The sequence below is a fragment of the Sus scrofa genome, chromosome 14, assembly GCF_000003025.6.
Source record: "Sus scrofa isolate TJ Tabasco breed Duroc chromosome 14, Sscrofa11.1, whole genome shotgun sequence".
Taxonomy (NCBI): Eukaryota; Metazoa; Chordata; class Mammalia; order Artiodactyla; family Suidae; genus Sus; species Sus scrofa.
Genome location: NC_010456.5, coordinates 141,370,555 through 141,393,082, shown reverse-complemented (window position 1 = coordinate 141,393,082; position 22,528 = coordinate 141,370,555). Strand labels below are relative to the sequence as shown.

The following is a 22,528-nucleotide window of genomic DNA, read 5'->3' as shown; positions in this document are numbered from 1 at the left end:
GCACCGGCCGCAGGGCGAGGAACTTCAGATCCCTGTCGTCTGCTCGCAGCCGTCGGCCCAGCCAGGCAGGCCATGGCTCCCTCCCACCAGTGCAGCCGCACCCTGAGAAGAGAGCAGGTGGCAGAGGCCGTAACTCCAGAGGCTCCAGCCGCCTCTCCCGGGGAGCTTCAGCACCCGAGCAGGGGACAGCGCCCCGGCCCAGAGGCCGCTCACAGGAAGGTCCCTCTCCACCGTCTCACCCCTGGCCAACTGGGACCTGGCTGGTCTCTGTGGCGGCCAGCCCCTCTGCCAGGCTCCCTGGGCTCCGTGTGCCCTGTCCCTGAGCCCCCTGAAGGCCTCCCTCGCTGAGGTCCCGGCTCCTCAGAGCGCTCCCTGAGTCCTGCCTCAACCAGCCAGATGGGGGACTATGGGCTCCCAGCCCGTCCAGGCGGCACCAAAGGCAGTTGCCAACTTTCCTCCAAAACAAGAATGGCCTCCTTTTTTTCTTTTCTTTCTTTTTTTTTTTTTTTTTTTTCTTTTTAAGCCACACCTGCAGTACGTGAAGGTTCCCAGGCCAGGGGTTAAATCGGAGCTGTTGCCACCAGCCACAGCCACAGCCACAGCCACAGCAGATCCGAGCCACGTCTGCAACCTATACTCCAGCTCACCGCAATGTCGGATCCTCAACCCACTGAGCAAGGCCAGGGATAGAACCCGAAGCCTCATGGTTCCCAGTTGGATTCGTTTCTTCTGCGCTACAACAGGAACTCCAAGAATGTCCTTCTAAGAGTTCTCTTGCAGCGCAGCGGATTAAGGATCTGGCTTTGTCACTGCAGCAACTCAAGTCACTGCTATAGCTTGGGTTCAATCCCTGGTCCAGGAACTTCCACATGCCACAGGCATGACCCAAAAAATGTCCTTTTATTTAAAACTTGGCGGGTCTTAGCGTTCCCACAGTGGCTCAGCAGAAATGAATGTGACTAGTATCCATGAGGACACAGGTTTAATCCCTGGCCTCACTCAGTGGATTAAGGATCCGGCATTGCTGTGAGCTGTGGTGTAGGTTGCAGACGTGGCTCAGATCCCACGTGGCTGTGGCTCTAGCGTAGGCCGGTGGCTACAGCTCCGATTAGACCCCTAGCCTGGGAACCTCCACATGCCGCGGAAGCAACCCCAGAAAAGGCAAAAAGACAAAAAAAAAAAATAAAACAAACAAAAAAAAAAAACTTGTTGGGTCTCGCTTACATGTGGCATGTGGGTTACCTTACCTGGTCTGTCTGCCTTCTTGGTCTTCCCTGGCACTTCGTCCAGCACTGCCCTGCTCATTGACTTACTGACTCGCTCCTGACTGCACTGCTTTCCACACGCCAAGACCGTTCCCTTCGCCACAGCACCAGGGCTTGGTGCCCAGTGTCTCCTCGGAGGAATATACGTATTTATCAACAAATGTGTCACGGTGCTTGGTGGGTCTTTTAAACCCTGTAAATGATTTTGCACTGTAAACCTTCTCTTCTATACTTTGAAGTTATGTCATTGGTGCCTGAAATTTAGAATTGTTTTATCACCTTAGTAAATTTAACTTTTTGTCATTAAGAATTATAACCTTTCCTCTGTTTGAGAAAAGCGTCTTAGGAACTTGTCTGGTAACCAGCAATTTCAGAATTCATGAGCTAGTCTCTCTGACCCTGGCCTTCAGCTGCAATGGCCCCCAGCTAACCTAGTCGGTTTCAGACTGGCCCCCCAGTCTTGAATCAGTTCTTTCCAATCCTGTTTGTTGGTCCTGAAGTCAGTGGCTTTTGTAAACTGGCAGACTCCTTGGTGTGCCTTGCTTCTGAAGTCAAGGGGAGTCTGTCAGCAACCAAGGACCTCTGCCGCGTCCTGAGCGTCCCTTCCGCTTGCGGGGCTTGTCCCCAGACCTGTGTTCAGAGGTGTGGGTACAGCACCCTTCCATGTTGTTAGCATGTCTTGCTGTTTCACACCGCACCCTTCTAGCTCCATCCATGTCTATTTCAAGAATCCAGCATTGTCAGCGAAATTTTTAAGTGTTAACAAAATAAGAGTAGAATCCCCCCAAAAAAGAACTATTACTTTTTCTCTCCAGGAATGCTTCTTGCTTAATCTTTAAGGCTTTACGTCTACTTTATCTGCAGTAATGCAGCTCTATCAGCTTCCTTTTCAACACCCATTTGAGTGATTTTCTAAATCTGCCCCGGTTATTGATCTGCTGCCTCTTAGCAGCCTTCTGCCGTCGGCCCTGCAGCCAGAGCTGGAATTCCGAAAGCCCCATCTCTGCTTGGCCTGCTGCTCCTTGTTTCCGTTCGCACGTCATCTGTGGGTCTGGTCTTTACTCCTTTGAGGTAACTGGGTTTCCCCACTCCTGGGAGCTTTCAAGGCCTCCTTCTGGAGTTGGGTGCCCAGCGTAGGCTTTTCTTTGTATCATGCTTGAAGTTTGCTATGCTTCTAGAATTCAACTTGCTTTCTCTCATCAGTTTTTTTTAAATTATCAGCTCTTATTTCCTTAAACATTCACCTGCCTCATTCTTATTTCCTCTCCTTTTGGTTCCAAAAGAGCGTGGATGCTGGGCCTTTTGCAGGGTCCCTGCCTCTCAGCAGCCTGCTCTGCATGCTCTGTTTTGCTCTTTGGTCTCCTTCTGACCTGGTTACTAACTCTATCCATCTAATCTGTTTGCTAATGTATTTTTTGGTTCTAGAATTTCCATCTGGTTCTTCTCATAGTTTTCCCCATTCCCTGTCAAATGCCTGGTCTGGGTTCATTCCAGGCCACATGTATGTTTTCGTGTGTCGTCAGGGACACCCTTCTTCTCATTCCGACCTGTCTGTCCCGCCAAGATGGGGCTGTTTCCTCACCATGGCTTCGGCAACACCTTAATAGCTGGCACAGGAAGTACTTCTTTTTTGACCTTATTTTTCAACATCGGTTATATTTGACCTTTATTTTCCGTACAGACTTCAGAAACCTTTGGGTTCTGTGTTACTCTGCTGGAGCTGCAGTAACAAAGTGCCACAGGTTGGGCGACTTATACACCAGAAGTTCATTTTCTCACCCCTCTGGAGGCTGGAAGTCTGAGATACGGTGTCACCAAGCTGGCTTCCTCTGAGGCCACTGTCCTTGGCCTGTAATTGCCATCTTGCCCCGTGTCCTCATGTGGTCGTCCCCAGGTGCCTGTCTGTGACCTGATCGGCAGTCACAACCAAGCCAATGACTTCATTTTACCTTAATCGCCTCGGTAAAGGCCCATCTCCAAACACAGTCACATCAGGAGGTGCTGGCGGAGGAACACAATCCAGTCAGTGACCTTCCTTTAAAACCTCCGCCGAGGTTCTTACTGGAATCTCTGAGCTTGTGGTTTACCTGCGGGGCAAGGTCACTCTCAGGACCACGTTCCGCTGCCTCCTGCCTCGTCTCTGCAGGTCTTCTTTCACGTTCCTTAATAATTTTTATGTTTGGCATAGAGATCTTTGCATTGTGGGCGGTTATTTATAGAGTTGGTTGTTACTGTGAGTGGCATTTTATCTTCTATTTTCTGGCTCTTTCTTGTTCTGGTAGAGAAATTCCATTTTAGCAACTCTTCAGACATGCTCGTGGCTGCAGCCACAGAATATCCAGGTAGCAATCGCTTAACCCAACAGGGACAAGCAGTCAGACGGTCCGCAGCGTCCAGGAGCCAGGACCCCCCCCACACCTCCCCCCCACCCACTAGCCCACATGTCCAGCCTGCAGTCTTCAGAGGGCAGCAGCCACTCCCAGCATCACGCCCACAATCCAGGCTGGATGAAGGGAACGGAGGCTGTGTGCAGGCTCTGCCCAGCCCCTCTTCTTGGTGGTGGGGGTGGGTTGGGGAGCATGCCCTAAGCGCATGCTCTGTTGTGGGCTGTGGGCTCCTCCTGAGTGGCCGGTCTCCCGCAGCTGCAGGGGTTCGTGCGCGGCCAGCATTTGAGGCCAACAGGGACTGAGCTTGCCAGGAGAGGGCGTGGGGCCGTGGTGCGGAGCCTCTGGGGCCTTGAGGACCTGACGGGATCACATGAACTACCCTCTGCAGGTCAGGAGGTCCCCATGCCCGGCCTGACACCATCCTGAGGACCCGGTGGAGAGGCGGGGGGCGGGGGAGGCCTAATGTCCATGGGTCGGAGGGGAGCAGGTTCCAGACAACAAACCAACCTTGGAAAGCAGCACGGCATCACTTCAGACGTGGCCCCGGCAGGGGCTGGGGAGGTCCACCGGCTTGAGCAGGGAAGTTCCAGGTCCCCTTGCGGCAGCATAGCGGGTGGGAGAAGGGGGCCCCTCTCCCGACTCCCAGACCTGCAGGGGGACTGCTGCTCTGGGGCTCAGACACCAGGGGGCCCCGGAGAGCCGGCCTCTCCTCACTGGGCAGTGCAACCGGCTCTGATGCTGAACTCGGCGGTTCTTGGGTCTGGGACATCCACCTGGGAAGGGATGAAGATGAGCAACGGGAGCAGGTGGCGTGGGAGAGGTCGGGGTTGGGGCGGGTAGGATGGGATGGCGTGTGGAAAGCCGGGGGACCGGTAGGTGCTGTGGGGCTCGGGGTGCAGAGGGGTTGGGGTCACTGGGTGCTGAAGACGACGGACAGACTGTTGAGAAATAGGATGGGCGCTGGGGGGCGGTGTGGGAAGGAAGACGGGGTGCAGCGAGGATGGGGGTGCTGGCTGGAAGAGGGGCTGCGCCTCCGAGAAGCCTGCCTTTGTCCCCTCCCTTCCCGTCTCCCGGGGGAAGAGCGTCCGCGTCTGCCCGCCCCCAATGCTAGGGCGGAGGCCCCACGCAAAGCCCCGGCACCGCGGCTCCTCACTCGCTGCGGAGTCTCCACCACAAGCCCCTCCTTCCTGATCAGCTGCGGTCCTTGGAGCGGCCACTTGGCCCGGGTTCCGACCGAGGCCCGAGGCTGGTAAGGCCGGGCAGCGGGTTGCGGGAGCAGACGGGGAGGCGGGGGCTGGCGCCCGCGGGGCCCTGGATGGAGGCGCCGCGAGCCGCCGGGCGGGGCCTGGGAGGAGAGTCGAGGCGCCGCCCGAACGGCCGCGCCCGGAGCCGGCCTGGTGCCTTCTCGGTCCCCGCCCCAGCGCTCGACAGGCCGCCGGAGCAGGCAGGGAGGGAGCGGGCGGCCCAAGGCGGCGGGAGGGGACATAAGCTGGGTCCCGAGGTGTGGGGTCTGCACAGCGTGACCAGCCCGCGGGGCCCAGACCCCCAGCTCTGGCTCTGCACGGCCCCAAAAGGGGGCGGTGAGAGCCGGGCTTGGGCCGCCGGCTGAGCCCCTCTCCAGACCCGATCTGAGTCCTCGGGGGTCCTCAGTCCCTGAGACACAGCCCCACCCCTCGTGGCCTCTGGTCCTGCTGAGTTCGGAGGCCTGAGGTGGTCCTTCCAGAGCAGTCCAGAATATGGAGCCCCCTCCCCAGGCCTGCGCGCCCCCCACCGCAGGGTGCTCACCTCCCCCCCATCCTTGGCCCCCACTCCGAATGCCCTCTAGGTGCTGAACCTCTCCTGGCAGCCACCCGTCCTTCCTAGTTTCAGGCTTAAAATGCCCTCGCCCCAGTCCCCTCCAGCCCTGAGCCGGTCAGTCCTCCAAGATGCTGAGCCCTCTGTCCCCAGGCTCTGACCCCTGTCCCCAAGCCTTAAGCCCCCTGGGCTCAGGCCCCAAGCCCTACCCCTCGTCCCCAAAACCCCTGTCCCTAAAGCCCTGGGCTGCCGGCCCCCGGGCCTGGTCCTCGCATAAGCTGAGGTCCCTTCCTCTGGCCTCCCGCAGGTTTTGCTCCCGAAGATGAACTGGACGGCCGCCACGTGCTGGGCTCTGCTGCTGGCCGCCGCCTTCCTCTGCGACAGCGGCGCGGCCAAGGGCGGCAGGGGTGGGGCTCGCGGCAGCGCCCGGGGAGCTCTGCGCGGGGGTGCGCGCGGGGCCCCGAGGGTGCGAGTGAGGCCGGCTCCCCGTTATGCCGGCTCCTCCCTGCGCGTGGCCGCGGGGGCGGCTGCGGGGGCGGCCGCAGGGGCGGCCGCCGGCCTGGCTGCGGGCTCAAGCTGGAGGAGGGCCTCGGGGCCTGGGGAGCGTGGCCTGGAAGACGACGAGGACGGGGCACCCAGTGGCAACGGAACGGGTGGCGGCATCTACAGCTACCGGGCATGGACTTCGGGCACTGGGCGCACGTGCGGCGCCCCCGTTTGCCTACTGCTGGGTGGTGCCCTTGGCGCCCTGGGGCTGCTACGGCCCTAGACCCAGCTGGGGCCGGCTGGGGCCCAGGGCAGATCTGCCGCCCAGCCCACGCCCTCCTGGCAGGCCCTGAGGTCCACCGCAAAGGCCGTGCCTTCTGTCCGCTGCCCGCGGCCCCTAAGCCCAGAGGTGCTGCGTGGGCAACCCCTGTCCACATCTGCCTGGGAGCTGCAGTCTCTCCTACCACCGCCTCCTGTCTAAACCTCTGCTCAAGCCCCTCCCCACCTCCCACCTCCCACCTCCCAGGCCACCAGCCCCCCCCCCCTACCCCCGGAGGTCAGGGTCACCCCCAGCCGAAAGGCAGGTGTTCTGCAGTCCCTGTACCAGCCCTGCCAGCTGCCCACCTCCGTCCAGAGCTGGTCAAGGAGAGGTGCCAGGACCAGGCTGCTCGGGCCACTCAGCTCCCCTAACCCCACCCTGGACACTTGAGAGGTGTGGACAGTGCTGACCACCAGGCAGAGAGGTGGGCCTTCAAGCTGGGCTTGTTTCTGCCACAGCCCTGAGGATATGGTGGCCTCTCCCGCAGAAGCGGCCCCCCTGCACAAAGGACTTGAGGATGGGGGGAGACGGAGCGTGCTAGCCGCCTGTGCAGAGGCCAGCGTGTGGATTTGAGAGCCCGAGCATGGCCCCGTGGTTTTCCAATGGCTCCCAGGACACCCTCGCCCATAGGAACTGCCTGGAACACTGCCGCCCGCCTTCAGCCCAGAGGCAGTGACCCCCTCCGGGCAGACACTCAGCAAGACCCACTGCCAGGGGCTCCCTTAGAGCCACTTTGCCCTGACTTGAAACAAGTCACTTCACTCTTCCTGGACCTATTTTGGAAAAACAAAACAAAACACTGTTTAAACTTCAAGTTTTCCGTTTCCTCTGAGCTCCAGGTCCACGTTCCCAGCGGAGCGCCTGCCTGTCCTCGGGCAGCAGCTGCTTCCTCCCTGGAGAGCGGCTGTGGTGGGCGGCCCCTCCGCTGAGGGCAAGGTGCCACGGAGGACCTGGGGTTCCAGTCAGGCCCACAGCAGGCCTGGCCCCAAGGAAGGTCCCGAAGGCAGGCCAGCCACACCGGGGCCCAGCGACCAGCAAGGACTGCCCGAGGGGAGGGCGCCTGTCCACCAGAGGACAGCACAAGAGCAGCTGAGTGTCCCCCAAGCCCCGAGGGCCGTCAGGACACAGCCCCGAGCAGCCTCTGACCAGGGTCTGCCTCTGGCATCCAGCGCCAACCTGCGTGCCAGTCAGGCCAGCTCTTTGCCTCTCGGGTGCCTTCCCCTCAAGGCCAGCCTGGTCCACTGGGGGCCTCTGCTGGCTCCCTCCGGCCTGAGAGCCTCGGTCAGCAGGACAGCTCTGCTCCGGGGCCTGGCTCCCCTGTGCTCACCGGAGCATCACCCTCAGCTGGGCTGCCTCCTGGAATCTGCCCTCACCAGCTAGCCAGGCTGCAGGGCCTCTGGACCGGCATCCCCTGCAAGCCCTGCCACCTCTGCCCCCGCAGGTGGCACATGGCTCCAGTTAAGGTGGGTCTCGAGCTGTCCTCGCGACCTGGACCAAACATTTTCCTCCAAAGCGCCAGGCGCTAAGCTGCAGAGCGCCTCCCCACCAGCCTGTGTCCACACTGCCAGCACTCTCGGGTGGGGCGCCCAGATGCCCTCCGTACCCCAGACCAAGCTCAATGCTCCCAAGACCAGCGGCCAGTGGCCAAGCCCTGGCCAGGGCCTTAGATATAGCATGACCACATCAGAGTCTTGAACAAGGGACCCGTCAGGGCAGCTTCTTAGGCGACTGAGGTCTCCCTGGCGGGCCCAGCCTGGCTATGCTCTGCCTCGGACACCCACCCAGACAAACGGCGGCTGGTCCCAACCCTCAGGCCACCCTGCCGTGTGAGCTGCTGGCATGCTCCGGATGTTACAGAAATATTCGCATCGAGCTATTCCGCACGCCAGCCTGCAACACTTCCCACCTGCACTGGCCAGGGTTCCAGCAAGAGGCAGGCGGTGCTGGGGGTGGGTCACCTCAGGACAGGCAAGCGCAAGGGGTCTGGGGCAGCATGGGGGCAGCGGGACCTGGGAGGGCGCCTACAGGAAGGGGAGGTGCCCTGCAGACTCTAGGAAGGTTGTGCCGCCACGAACACAGACGGGCTGCAGCTGCTGACCAGATGCGGCCCGCCCACCCCCGCCACCCTTCCAGAACGGGGTGGGTAACGCTCCTGAGCCCTTCAGATGCAGGCACGAGGCTGGGCGCTGCCTGGGGGAATGACCCCGCTGTCCCATTAGCTAGAAGGTGCTGGGAGGCAGTGGGAAGGCCAGCTGGGCTGTGAGCAGAGTGGCCCCAGGCACCGAGCGGACAGGTCCCTGGGTTCTGCCACAGCCACTCGGGACCTCATGTCTGTGTGTGCGCACGTCTCAGTCGTGAAATAAACACTGTGCTGGCAATGAGACTGGTCCTTATTGCAGGACCCAGGCCACTGTGTCTGGAACTAACACAAGATCCTCCGGCGTAAGCGGTTCGGGTCGCATTTTTCCCTGAGAAGAGCCTCAACACAGGGGCCCAGGGAGGTACGGAGGTGCACGATGAAGGGGCCGACCGCAGAGACGGGCCTTTAATTTAAAATTCCACAATTACAGGCTACAGTTTCAACTCCTGAGAAACAGCAGCTCTCCCTGAACGTGAGTGAGCGTCCTCCCCCGGCCGGGCAGGCAGGGACGTCCAGGGCCGAGGCGCGGTCTCTGTCACCAGGCGTTGGCCGGGCTGTGCAGCAGAGACGCGAGCGCACAGTGACCAGCGAGGAACTGGCGGACGGGGGCTCCTGGGCGACAAGCCCGTAGCCGTGGAGCCGAGGGCAGGGGTGACGCCCTCAGGGTCAGGGCTCCACCGAGGGGACGCCCTGCAGGATGTCGCGGTCCAGCATCACGGGGCCCAGCGCGCCGCTGCGGAAGGCCCGCAGGAAGTCCCTGGCGGCCGCGGGGTAGTTGGGCTGGACGACGTTCACGTCACCTGGGGAGGCAGGAGGGCAGGTGAGCAGGGAGCCCCGCGTGGGGCCCAGCCCGCCCGCCTCAGGGGCATCCGGGTGGGTGTCTGTGCCGCTCATCCACAAAGAACCCTTGGAGGGCAGCACGGCCCCCTCGCCCCCAGAGCCTGGACAAGCGCCCTGAGCCCTCAGCCCAGCCCGGGGCCTGTCTCACCCGTGCCGGTCAGCACCTTCACCTTCTGCGTCTTCCTCAGCCGCACGGCCACCTGCTTCAGCACGCTCGTGATGTCGTCGCAGGCCTGGCCCAGGCCGTAGTGCTGCACGTACCTGCCAGGCAGGCAGTCAGCCGGCGGGAGCCAGGGCGGCCGGCACGGTCACACCTGCTCCCCGACCTCCCCGCGTGGGCCTGGGTGACCCAGCTCCGCCGCTGCAGCCCTGGGCACAGCAGCCGGACGGCTGTGCCCACGGGCGTCGTCCCCTCCACCCCTGAGCGGCCCGGGCCCGGGTCAGCAGCCCAGCCGAGTGTGTGCTGCCGAGGCAAGCCAGTCGCACGTCCAGACAGGCAAGGGGGAGGGAGAGGCTGGACGGGCCCTCGGGCCGAGTGCCTGGACCGCACGAGCAGCAAAGCCCCCGGCTCGGGGAACGACAGGCCAAAGGCACACGGGTCCACAATCAGAGTTCCAAGAGCAGCAGCTCCACGGGCCCCTCTGTGCCCAGGAGCCCGAGAGGCCCTGGGGAAGCCTCCCGCCCACACGTGCCCGAGCCCCGCCTCCTGCAGAAAATGGGGACAAATGGCGCCAGCCAGACCCTGGGGGACAGAGTCCCCCTGCGCCGAATGGCTACAAATCATCAGAATTTGTAAAAGGCACAACCCGAGCCATGGGGGCGCGAGGAGCTCTAAACGCAGCAACAAGAGAAAAACACACCAGGGCCTGCAATCAGAAACTGCTCAGAACTTAACAAAGACACGTCGTCAAAGCAGCCAGAGGGGCGTAAACACAGGGAACAAACAGCAGGCAGGGAGCGTCACTGCAGCGGCTCAGGTCACTGCTGTGGCGTGGGTTCAGTTCCCAGCCTGGGAACCAGCGTGTGCCATGGACTGGGCCAGAAACACCAGACTTCTCTGCAGGACTGAGGACCGCTGTCCATCTGGAATTCTGCACACAGGGTGGCAGCCTCCACAGATGAAGGTGAAACACACACATCTTCAGCCGAGCAGCAGGCCTGCATGCCAGTCAGTGACAGAGGCGATCCCTGGACAGAAGATACCCCGAGGAAAAGCCAGCCCCCACACACAACGAGGAGCAGGGAGGTGAGGCCGAGAGCGGATGGTGGCACCGAGCCTGCACTTGGCCTCCCCGTACAAAGAAAACGTGGCAGCATGTCTGCTACGTAGAAGCAAAATGTGTGACAAGGACGCAGCCCAAAGCTGAGGACGAGGAGGGCGAGGTATCGCCTGAGATGCGCTCCAAAGCCTAAAGCAGCCTCCTGCCTGGTTACAGGTGACGAACTACCAAAGGGGCATCCTAAGAAGTTCCCGATTCATCTAAGAAAGGCTGAAGAGAAAGAGCGGGCGACGGGAAGGACAGACGGGCCTACAGCAAGATGCCAAGTGCAACCCTAACGGCAGCGAGCACACCGGGTGCCGACGGTCTGGATGCTACAATAAACGCAGAAAGGGCCAGACTGGGCACAAAGCAAGGCCCACCTACAGGCAGCCGATAAACACATTTTAAGTGTGAAGACATATGCTCAGCGTAAGGCGACAGGAAAGCTGAACGCACGAGGCAGAGTTCAGAGCAGAGAATATTCTAAGAATAAAGAAGGCCAGGTCCTCGAGTCCCCAGGAGAAGCCTACAACCTCCTGCAGGGTTCTGCGCCCAACAGCAGAGCCTGGAAGCAGAAGCAGCTCCTGCCAGGGCTGCCGACAAGACACAGATCCTGGGGCGGGGCCTCCTCCCCGGGACAGTACAGGCAGGAGCAGAGTCTGCAGAGCGCAGACACGGGAGAGATCCAGGCGCGAGAGTCCAGATGAAAGAAAAGGCAGAGCGAGGACGAGAAAGTCAGTGAAACCAAGAGCTGGTTCTGTGGGAAAAATCAGGGACTGACGACCTCAAGGTGACCAAGGACACCCTGGGCCCGGGGCCACCGGCGCTCACACTGCCCTCGGCAGTGGAGGAGCAGAAGGATGCGCCCTCAGCAGGGAGCAGGGTTAGAACGCGGAGGACTCCCGGAACAAAGCCGGGCAGGGAGCTGGCTCTGCTCCTGTGAAACGCTCAGGGACGACAGCGAGCAGCGCTGTCAACGCGGCACAAGAACCACAAGAACCGGGGGTTTCTGGGTGGGCACCGGATTCACAGATGTACCCGCACGGCAGAGTCTCAGATCCCACACTCTGGTGACAGGCAGGCTGCCGGCCGGCGCCCCGTTACATGCGGCGAAGGCGGGAGAGGAAGGCCCCACGTCGCGCACTCACCCCAGGAGCTGGTGCCTGTTGAGGGTGTAGAGGAGGTAGTCGGCCAGGGTCTCCTCCCCCACCAGGTGGTCCAGCACGGTTCCTGGGAACAGGCAGCCGAGGGTGAGCGGTGGGCGCACCGGTGGGTCGCTGGGGAAGCCTGCTGAGGCTGCCAGACCTGGCCTCCCAGCCCCACCTGTCAAATGGGAAGAGGACACCCCCTCCAGGGCTGGCCGAGGGTTCTGCTGGGCTCGGAGGGTGCCAGGGCATCCGCTGTGGACCAGGACCATTGGCACTGCCCGAGATGTCCTGTGCCACAGCTCTGCATGGTTCTGCAGCAGCCTGGCCAAGGCTGGCCCAGCCCACCCGGCCTGGGGTCTGGGGGCCCGGCTCACCACACAGGGCCAGCTTCAGGCCCGTCTCCACGTTCTGGATCCGAGGAGCCAGCACCCCGGGGGTGTCCAGCAGGAACATCAGCGGCCGCTCGCACACCTGTGGGCACAGAGGGGCTCAGGTAGCTGTGTGAGAAGCCTCGAGCAGCCCCTCCTGCCAGGCCATCGGCTGGGCCCCGGGAACCTGCCCGCCAGGTGTTGTCACTGCCACCGAGCTCTTGGCTTTCCCAGAGGACCCCACCCCACGTGACGTGGAGAACGAGCGACAGCAGGGGCCCAGGGTCTTCTTTGCAGGAGGAAGTGAAGGTACTTCAGGAGCACGGGCTCGCCTGACCACCCCCCGCCCCGGCCCCGCCCCGCCCCCCAGCGGCCCTCAAGCCGGGGCTGCAGCCCCGGACCTGCTTCCTCCTCTCTAAGAGGGAGACACGTGCCCTCCCCCAGGCTGGCGTGAGGACGGACAGCGCGGAGGGAAGGGGCGGCGAGGCCCACCTGAACTCTGGACATCACAGCCCTGGTGATCCCAGGCTCGCCGCCCACCTTGGTGGCTTTTCCTGCAGGACGGGAGGGGGGTGTCAGTGTCGATTCAATACAAAGGCAGATAAGCCACGAATGAGCCACAAGACATGTGCAAAGCAAGGAGGGCCGAGGCCAGACCCTCGCTCTCATCCCGAGCCTGGGCCGCCCCAGGTCCAGCTCAGGGTGGTCCAGGCAGACTGTCCGCCCTCTGCCGGATCCACGCAGACGTAAAGGGACACGCATCCCTCGGTGCAGATGGACACACCAAGTGTGGTCCGTGCACACGGCTTATTTTTCATCCTCCGGAGGGAAGGAAACTGTGCCTCGTGCCGCACACGGAGGGACCCTCAGAGTGGCCTCGGTGAGACAAGCCTGACCCAGCAGGCCAGCCCTGGGGAACTGGGGCTCCAAGGCACCCAAAGCCTCACAACACAAAGTGGAGAGTGGGGCCAGGGCTGGGAGGCAAGTTACTATCCACCCTGCAGCTTCCATCTGAGAGAATGGAAACGTCTACACAGAAGGCGTGACGCCTGCGTGGCACATGCCCTCAATGCCAACGATGTTTCGGTTTTTGTCTTTGTTCTAGGGCTGCACCTGCCGCATGTGGAGGTTCCCAGGCAAGGGGTCCAATCAGAGCTACAGCCCGGCCTACACCAGAGTCACAGCAACGCGGGATCCAAGCCACATCTACGACCTACACCACAACTCACAGCAAGGCCTGATCCTTAACCTGCTAAGCAAGGCCAGGGATTAAACTCGCGTCCTTGGAGTTCCCATTGTGGCATAGCGGAAATGGATCCAACTCACAGCCATGAGGTTGTGGGTTCAATTCCTGGCCTCGCTTAGGATCCAGCATTGCCGTGAGCTGTGGTGTAGGTCGCAGACGTGTCTTGGATCCTGCGTTGCTGTGGCCGTGGCATGGGCCAGCAGCTGCAAGCTCCAATTCAGCCCCTAACCTGGGAACCTCCGTATGCCGCAGGTGTGGCCCTAAAAAGCAAAAATCAGAAAAACAAAACAGCAAAAATCCTCCTTATGGATACGAGTCAAGTTCACTACCACTGAGCCACAATGGGAACTCCACCAATGATGATTTTTAAAGCCACGATTAAAGAAAAATAAACAAAAGAACAGACGACTGTAACGGCAAATCCAAGTGGCGCAAAACCGCCAGAGAAATGACGGTTTAGCACAGCCCTGTCTTCAGGCTGGTGCACGAAGGACGAGCGCACGCAGAAAACGAGCCCACACAGACTCGGTGCTGAACGATCACACGCCGGGGGAGAGCGAAGGCCGGGTGAGGGGTGCCGGCAGCCGAGGACAGGCATGGAGGACGCGGCCCTGGGGCTCCTTCCCCAGCCTCCAGCCCAGCCGCTCGCCCCACGCACACGACGTGCCTTGAGCGCCGTGGGTCAGAGACAGAGACGTGAGAAGACAAGACGGCCCGCGTCTAGGACAGTCATCTTACGCACTGAACATTGTAACTAAGCATTTAATTTTAAAGGGAGAGCAGCTGAGCGTGGAATGTATGAAGGAAGGGCTGTCTCACCGGCAGCCTGCACAGCAGGCCGGCGGCTGGATCCTCCCGATGATGGAGACCCCGGCGGCAGGGGCCTGGGCTGAGCGCGCCACCGCCGTGCCCCTGGGGAAGTACCTTTCCTGAGGTGCTGCCTCCGGAGGGCGTTGATGAGCGAGGACTTGCCCACGTTGGGGACTCCGATGACCATGATGCAGTACTCCACGCTCTGCCGGCGCAAGGGCGGGGCTCAGGCCAGCTGGGCAGGAGGGCAGGCCCCGCACCGAGGCCGCCCACCCCACCTGCCGAGAACCAAGGGCCGCTGGGGGACCGCCTACCCGCCCACCGCGGCCCACCGCGGCCCAGCAGCTGGGCCCTGCCCACCAACCTCTCCTCGGTGATAGCGGCAGCTGCTCCCGACCAGTTCCGTGACCTTCGGGATGATCTGCAACCAGTCAACCGCCGGAGGACGCTGTCCTGTAAGGCCAGCCCCCCTTCGCGTCCAAGGTGGACGCCTCAGCATCCAGAACCAGACAGCTCGGCTCCAAGCACATCCCCGATTCGGGCTGCACGAGCGTCGGGGGTGCCCTTCCCTCCACCAGGACCGGGCAGGAGAGCCCCCAGAGGGAGGCAGCTCTGATGGCCACCACTTTCTAACAGCGACGCACAGCAGCTGGTGAAATTCTCAAATCACCCGGAAGAAACCAGGCAGGCGGCCCCAGATCCCCGCCTCAGCCTGCCTCTCCTCCCTCCGGCATCGCCGTCCAGGGCCCGGGCTGCTCTTGGCACCGGCAGGTGCGTGTGCCCGGAACCCGAGTGGATACGGGCTGGATCCAGAACCCTGCTTCTTACAGAAGCACAGAGTGGTTCAAGGTTCTCTTTAAGGAATTGATGCAGACGCTTTAGAGCACAAAACAGGAAAAACCTACCTGCTTGATATTTTCATCCTTTACACAGTTGGTAAAAATGACATTTTTTAGGCCTTCTCTTTCTAAATGTTGCATAATTTTCTGAAAGAGACGAGACACTTCCGTTTTAAACACGAAATGAAACGGGGGCTGTGTGATGCGCTCGCGGGCCCAGGGCCACTGCAGCAGGGCCTCCGGGCAGCAGAGCACCACGGATGGCGCAGGCTGTTTGAGGGGCCATCGGAGGGCGGCCTGGCCCCAGGGTGGCCCTGAGCAGCCAGCTCCATGTGAGCACCAGGGGAAGGAGGCCAAACCAGGTCACTCAGTCACCACAGACTGAAACGCCACAGGCGTGGCCTTCTTTAGCACTGCCACTGCCCGTGCGTTCTGGCGGGCTGAGCTCCACTTAAAGCCAGGTTTGAACCCAATCCAATTACAGGGTAGGTGGAATATAGTTTAAAAGCCTAAGGGGAGGAGTTCTTCGTGGCGCAGTGGGTTAAGGGTCCGGCAGTGTCCCTACAGTGGCTTGGGCCACTGCTGTGGCGCAGGTTGGATCCTTGGCTGGGGAACTTCCAACATGCCACAGGCGTGGCCCAAAAGGAAACAAAGCTCAAAAGTAAATTGAGGTTACTATCAATTTACTGCCTTAAATAGGACTCGTGTTTTTAAAACCAACACCGTACTGTCTGATCTGCGACCCATTTACCACAAGGAAGTCATTTATTAATTCCGTTAGTTTTACTTTATTTGTGAGGACGATGTAGAGCAAGGCACAGGCCATCGCAAAGACACACGAGAAGCCACACTTCAAGTGTGTCGTTCGCACAGGACGCCCCACCTCTCCACAGAGGCAGACACGGAGGCCAGGCTGGGGGCTTCTCCTCCCCTCTCCGCCCCAACCCTTGGCCACAGCCCCTGAGAGGAGGGCAAACACTCCAGCTGCCACCCACCAGGACACCCCATGTCCCCATGTTAGGTCACCTAATGTGCCCAGCGTTCCACAAAAATGAGCATTTCGGAGCAGAAGCAATCGGTGGATAAGACCTGAGTCTCAACTCATTGGAACAACTGCAAGCTTGTGACGCTGAGGACGCCGCCCGCGGGGTGAGACCCGTGGTGCTTCTCAGGAGGCTCACGGCCGGCAGGACGGACTCAAAGGAGCAGGTGTGTAGCCTGCGCGGCCAGGTGGATGCTGACAGGAAGTGCCTTGTTCTTGGATCTCAACAGACAAAGACTCCGGCTTCAGCACTTGCGTTTTCCTGGAAACCTCATGGTACAGGCCTGTGGCTGGGATTGAAATACCTCCACACGCCACGGCCCACTAAGAACCTAACAATGCATTCCTGCTGCTGCGAGAGGAAAAGCTCCACGGTAACAATTTGTAAGGACAAAAAAAGCTTGAAATCAAGATTCTGACACCTGTCTACGAAGGATCTGACAAGAGCAAGAAAAGCAGACAGGGAGTTCCCGTTGTGGTGCCATGGTTAACGAATCCGACGAGGAACCATGAGGTTGCGGGTTCGATCCCTGGCCTCGCTCAGTGCGTTAAAGATCTGGCATTGCCATGAGCTGTGGTGTAGGTTGCAGACGCGGCTCGGATCCCACGTTGCTGTGGCTGTGGTGTAGGCCGGCAGCTACAGCTCCAATTAGACCCCTAGCCTGGGAACCTCCATATGTCGCGGGAGGCGGCCCTGGAAAAGGCAAAAAGACAAAAAAAGAAAAGAAAAGAAAAGAAAAGAAAAGCAGAGCGGAACATCCTACAAGCAAGGCGTCCCAAGCCCACGTGCTTCTCTTCCTCGGGGAAAACGGCCACTGTCCATCTGGCGTGGCCTGGAGCAGCCCCTTCGCTGCCTGGGCCTCCTGCCTTCTAGCTGCCACACCCCTGAGCAGAAGGCAGCCCACGGGCCAGGGCAGAAACTGACCAGCGAGGACACCCAGGGGGCAACTGCAGCCGTGTCAGGTCTCCCCGCCCGCACTCTCCAGGGTGACGGCCACTAGCCTCATGAGGCAATTGAATCAAGAGTAAATGGAGTTCCCGCCGTGGCTCAGTGGTTAACGAATCTGACTAGAAACCATGAGGTTGCGGGTTCGATCCCCCGCCTTGCTCAGTGGGTTGAGGATCCGGCGTTGCGTGAGCTGTGGTGTAGGTTGCAGACATGGCACGGATCCCTCGTTGCTATGGCTGTGGAATAGGCTGGCAGCTACAGCTCCGATTCGACCTCTAGCCTGGGAACCTCCATATGCCATGGGCGCGGCCCCAGATAAGGCAAAAAAAGACGAAAAAAAAAAGAGTGAATGAACATGAAATAACACATGGACATCGGTTCTACAGCAGCAGCCGTGTTCCAAGTGCTCACAGCCTCGAGTCCGACGGCCACCAGGCAGGGCACGACCTGGTCACCTCCTCTGGGAGGCACAGGTCCGGATTCATTTGGATCATAAATTAAGTGAGATACCCCCACAGAGCAAAGGGCGTTACCTGCTGCTCCTTCAGATCCGCCAGGTCCATCTTGTTGAGGACTAGCAAGTGCGGCTTAAGCCCAAGAGTTTCCTGAAACAGAGGGTTTCGGCCCGAAAGTGGGATGTGGCAAAATTAAGGCAAAATCCCTTCCCAGCTGCTTCCTGTGGACCAGAGGCAGAGGACAGGCAAGGCAGTGGCCCTCGCGTGGCTTCAGCAGGAACAACAGATGGTGGCAAAAACAAAAAACAAAGCTCGGTGGAAGGTTTTACGACCAGATCGTTTAGTTGCTAAGGTTCAAAATGATCTGATGACTCAAAAGGAATGCCTGCTCTCAAGCCCTGCCTGATACCATCTCAAACCACCACTGCCACCCTCTGCAGACCCCGTGGAGACCCCCAGCCAGGGGCCCTTGGGGCTCACTGAAGGGTCCTGTCTCCATGACACCCACACAGACAAGCAGGCAGGGAGCACTCAGCTCCAACCTGGTGCTTGTCTCCTACGTGTCCAGCTGTGACATTCCCAAGCTCTGGGTCCTGGCACCCAGTTAAGCCCCTATGTCCCCACCCATACACTAAAGGGACGTCCCGTGTATAGCACTACTCTCAGAGGTTAATCAAAGGCCTCCTGAATCTCACGGGGCCACCCTGGGTGAGAAATTAGAACATCTAGACACCAAAAGGAGGAGAAGTGGCCTCTCATCACGGGACATGGGACAGTAATTGCAGGCTTCATTGCTTACAATAGTCAGACATATAACTGCCAGTAAAGCCTTCGGACTGGCCTGAGATCTCCCAGGAATGGATATATTCAGCCTAAGGTAGAGAAACTCAATACCTTTCACAGAAATTCCAACAAGCCTTTGAAATGGCTCCTCACCCTCGACCCAACCAACACCTTCGTCATGTGAGGAGAATCTGAGTGTGTAACTCAAACAGATACAACAAAAGCAGGTCTGAAGAGACTACGCATCACGAACGGGGCCATTGCTTGCGGCCAGTTCATGCCTCAGGCGCAGCCTGGTTGGCAGGAACACTGTAACTGAGGTTTCGTATCCCGATGGAGAACCCTGCTGCTGGCCTGGGTCGGAAGGCTTGGCCTGCCAGGCGGAAGTCTGAGACAAACGATGCTACCTGTGTGTCACTGGGCAGCTTCCGATGGACTGGCCTGGAAAGGGGCGCCGATATTGGTATTTACAAAATCCTCCTGGGGAATTCTCGTGTGTAACTGAGAACTGAGAACCGTGGCTTCCGAGGCCAATAACCATGACAGGTGACACTGCAGGTCACCTGCAGTACTGATGGGACCAGAGCAAAGGACCCGCAGAGACTGATGGCAACAAGGCAATGATGCTTCCTACTGTGTCTCCAGCGCTGCCTGACTCAGGAGGGTCTCCCCACCACAGTTCTGCACCCAATTTCGGTGTGGTTGGGGGGTTCCCCCCACCACCAGGTGGCTGTCCCACTCTTAAACCCAATTCTGACCACCTACCTGGAGATGCCATTTCCTCCCACGGGTTAAGGGCTCAGGGCTGCCACCATCCCCCACTTTGGACACCAGTTACAAGTCCAGGTTGTCACCTGTCACTTCTGACCAAATGACTAGATCAGGGGTTCCCACAACCCCTTCCTTGGTTTCTAGCCAAATTAGTTTGCTAGAAGGGCTCAAGAATTAAAAGACGTACCTTACTAGATTAGACTTATTATAATAGGACCTAACTCAGGAACAGTCAGATGGAAGGGGTGGGGACATGGGGAGGGCACTCAGAGACTCCAAGCTGTCCACGTGTCACTCTCCCTGCATCTCCACCCAGGCGCCAACCTGCATCCAGGACCTGACTCGTCAGGGGTTTACGGCAGCTTCATCTTGTAGGCCCGACAGAAGGAATCACTGGCCTTTGGTGAGTGAACTCGATCAGCAGCCCCTCTCCCTGCCCTGAGGTCAGGGGGTGAGAATCGAAGTTCTAACCCTCCCACCTCAGGCTGGCTCCCCCCGCAACCAGCTCCCCCTCTAGGATGACCTAGGATCTTCTCAAAATCACCTCATTAACATAAGAAAAGACACTCTATGCTCCTCACTTGGGAAATCCTTGAGTTTTAAGAGCTCTGGGCCAGAACAGGACAAAGGCAATGTCACAACCACCAAAGGATATCCGGGCGTCGTGGACCTCGAGGATACAGTCCACCAGCTTTAGGCTGCTCTGCATCTTCCTCAGCCCTGGGAAAGAGAAAGAGGACGCTTAAGGGAGGCATGGCCTTTTAACACCAGTAGAGGAATTAAGTCGAACTGTCAACAATGACACATCAGGAATTCCCGTCATGGCTCAGTGGTTAAAGAACACAACTAGTATCCATGAGGACGTGGGCTCGATCCCTGGCCTCGATCAGTGGGTTAAGGATCCAGCGTTGCCCTAAGCTGTGGCCTAGGCCAGCAGCTACAGCTCCAATTCGACCCCTAGCCTGGGAACCTCATATGCCACAGCTGCGGCTCTAAAAAGACAAAAAAAAAAAAAAAAAAAAAAAAAGAATGACACGCCATCATAAACGACCTAAAAAGAATACATCTCGGTGCAGTGCTCTAAGAAACAATAACTTATAACTATTTGCTGAGCACCTCCTTCAAATTCAACCCTAGGGGCTCGGGGGCAGGGGGAGAGCTGCTCAGGTCCGGACCTGAGGGGCAGCTGCACATCACAGGGTGGGGCCAGAGCCTGTCCGCCTCCACCGCTTCCACAAGTGGGCGACGCTGGGTGCAGTATTTAAGCTCTGCGCGGAGCGCTCAGCACCGAGCCCTGCAGAGCAGGCGCGCCGGGAATCACGCACAACGCACACACTAAACCGCAGAAGGAGCGGGCAATCCGACACGGTGAGACCGGCTGGACCCCTGCCAAACGTCTTCCTGGGGCCAAATTCTGACAAATGAACGGAAAGGTATTCCCAGAGGGATTTAGGTAGAGGACAACAACGACTCGACCTAAGTCTCAAAGGTGTTGGGTGATTAAAAAGCTGACTACAACTTCGAAAGTGCCTTCGCACCCCTACTTCATTTAGTTCTCAAAATGTTCAGGAAATTACATCTTTAAGCGCATACTTGGGAACCGAAGCTTCGGGAACCGAGCGGCAGAAGGGCCTTGCCGGGCACCAGGCACCAGGTCCCCGCAACCCCCGCCCGCCCCGCTCCAGGGAGATCCACGAAGAGCCGGGTAGACGGTGCGGCCCGCAGCGGCCCGCCAGACCTTACCCTTGGCCATGTGGCCTGGGAACCAGCGCGCCACGTCGCGACCGCCCACGGGAAAGCTCTCCCGAAAGGCGGCCCGGCCGGCGGCGCACAGCGCGCGCGGGGTCAACTGCATGGCGCCGCGGACCGCTCCCGGCGACGGACTCCTCCGGCCGGCCCGAGACCCGGCACAAGCGTTCCGGGCTCCAAGCTTCCGGGGGCGGCCCGCGCGTGCGCACAGCGCTGCCGCCGGCGGAGGGCGGAGCTCGGGGGCGGGCTCCGAGCCAGGCGTGGGCTTGTGGGATGCCGGGAGGTTTTAGGGGTCTTGAGCTCAATAACATTCCTTAAATTAAAACTTCCTCGGTCGGGGAGTTCTGTTGTGGCCAGCGGAAACGAATCCAACTAGTGTCCACGAGGATGCGGGTTCTATCCGTGGCCTCGCTCAATGGGTGGGGGATCCGGTGTTGCCTTGAGCTGTGCTGTAGGTCGAAGTTGCGGCTCGGTCCCTCGTTGCTGTGGCTGTGGCGGTGGCATAGGCTGGCAGCTACAGCTCCGATTGGCTGCCTAGCCTGGGAACTTCCATAGGCTGCAGGTGCAGCCCTAAAGAGCAAAACAAACAAAAAAAAAACGCTCCTAGTTCTTCCTTAAGCCTATGCTAAGTAACAAAATTTAGCAGTCTGCTGTCAATGTTTGGTTCCTTTTACAAACTTGGTTAAAATTTTTCAGATTTTTAAACTTATAAAGGAGTATTCTCTTTCCTTTTCAAGTACTTTGGGCTTTAATGTTACAAACCTTTCGTAAATGCCAACTGCAGTTCTGCTAAATTAGGCCTGTGAATGCTCAATGCCTGTTATTCTCTTCCCTGTTCCAATGCTCCATATCAATGTGGTTGGCTTTTAACTTTCAGTTGGAAGTCTGAGCAGTTACTTGACTGCATTTTGTTACAAGAATACCACACGAATGGAATCTCTAAAACCACCACCCAAAATTCCAAAGATGCTCAGATTATCAGCACGAGGATGTTATTACGGTCATTTTGAAGTCCCTAAACCTTCTCGTACTCAGGGCTAACCTGTCCTGGGGTGGAGACCATCCCTCTGACCTAGAGAGCACCTGACTCAGGAACCCTTGGATGCCAACAACACAGACTCTGTGCCGAGAGAAGCTACCCTCGTTCATGGTCCTAGGACCAAAGAACTGAAAAAAACCCTGCTGGAGTTCCCGCTGTGGCTCAGAGGAAATTAATCTGACTGGGATGCGGTTTCAATCCCTGGCCTCATTCAGTGGTCAGGGATCCAGTGCTGCCATGAGCTGTGGTGTAGGTCACAGATGCAGCTTGGATCCCACATTGCTGTGGCTGTGGCGTAGGCTGGCAGCTGTAGCTCCAATTTGACTCCTAGCTTGGGAACTTCCATATGCCTTGGGTGTGGCCCTAAAAAGAAAAAAGAAATAGAAATTTTAAAAAACCCTGCTGAGGGAGCTCCCGTCGTGGCGCAGTGGTTAACAAATCCGACTAGGAACCATAAGGTTGCGGGTTCGGTCCCTGCCCTTGCTCAGTGGGTTAACGATCCGGCGTTGCCATGAGCTGTGGTGTAGGTTGCAGACTGGCGGCTCGGATCCCATGTTGCTGTGGCTCTGGCATAGGCCAGTGGCTACAGCTCCGATTCAACCCCTAGCCTGGGAACCTTCATATGCCACAGGAGTGGCCCAAAGAAATAGCAAAAAGACAAAAAAAAAAAGAAAGAAAAAAAAAAAACCTCTGCTGAATTCTGGATTCCTCTCACAACTGTCTGACCGGTAGGTGCCTCAAACAAGATAACTCCAGGGACACAAAGCAGCAGACACACGACTTCTGAGGTCAGAGGGCATTTTGACCTAAGACGAGTTGATAAGGTGCCAGGCTGG

At 58.9% G+C, this 22,528-nt stretch overlaps 2 protein-coding genes across 13 annotated transcripts; one reads left to right on the top strand and one right to left on the bottom strand.

Moving 5' to 3' along the window:
• SPRN (shadow of prion protein) lies at nucleotides 3,795-8,629 on the top strand. The gene is made up of 2 exons (XM_021073966.1): nucleotides 3,795-4,901; nucleotides 5,754-8,629. Exon 2 carries the CDS (start codon nucleotides 5,769-5,771, stop codon nucleotides 6,213-6,215), a length of 447 nt encoding a protein of 148 aa, XP_020929625.1. The 5' UTR covers nucleotides 3,795-4,901; nucleotides 5,754-5,768; the 3' UTR covers nucleotides 6,216-8,629.
• MTG1 (mitochondrial ribosome associated GTPase 1) lies at nucleotides 8,769-20,839 on the bottom strand. 12 transcript variants are annotated; one of them, XM_003483583.4, is made up of 11 exons: nucleotides 20,648-20,839; nucleotides 19,560-19,624; nucleotides 17,429-17,533; nucleotides 14,971-15,051; nucleotides 14,430-14,714; nucleotides 14,180-14,270; nucleotides 12,502-12,563; nucleotides 12,016-12,112; nucleotides 11,642-11,723; nucleotides 9,380-9,492; nucleotides 8,769-9,191 (listed from the first exon to the last, which is right to left on the bottom strand). In XM_003483583.4, exons 1-11 carry the CDS (start codon nucleotides 20,757-20,759, stop codon nucleotides 9,058-9,060), a joined length of 1,227 nt encoding a protein of 408 aa, XP_003483631.1. In that variant the 5' UTR covers nucleotides 20,760-20,839; the 3' UTR covers nucleotides 8,769-9,057. The 12 variants fall into 12 exon arrangements, with proteins under 12 accessions (XP_003483631.1, XP_005671642.1, XP_001927683.3 ...); XM_005671585.3 differs by having other exon boundaries at nucleotides 14,075-14,270; nucleotides 20,648-20,832; XM_001927648.6 differs by having other exon boundaries at nucleotides 14,430-14,486; nucleotides 20,648-20,832.

What these genes read in the sequence shown, in the direction of transcription:
- SPRN (XM_021073966.1), top strand. Translation starts at nt 5,769, where the DNA reads ATGAACTGGACGGCCGCCACGTGCTGGGCTCTGCTGCTGGCCGCCGCC.
- MTG1 (XM_005671585.3), bottom strand. Translation starts at nt 20,759, where the DNA reads ATGCAGTTGACCCCGCGCGCGCTGTGCGCCGCCGGCCGGGCCGCCTTT. An exon ending in CGGATCTGAAGGAGCAGCAG is followed by an intron (nt 15,052 to 17,428) that starts GTAACGCCCTTT and finishes CGTCTCTTTCAG; the next exon opens with AAAATTATGCAACATTTAGA. An exon ending in CTGTGATGTCCAGAGTTCAG is followed by an intron (nt 12,113 to 12,501) that starts GTGGGCCTCGCC and finishes CTGTGCCCACAG; the next exon opens with GTGTGCGAGCGGCCGCTGAT.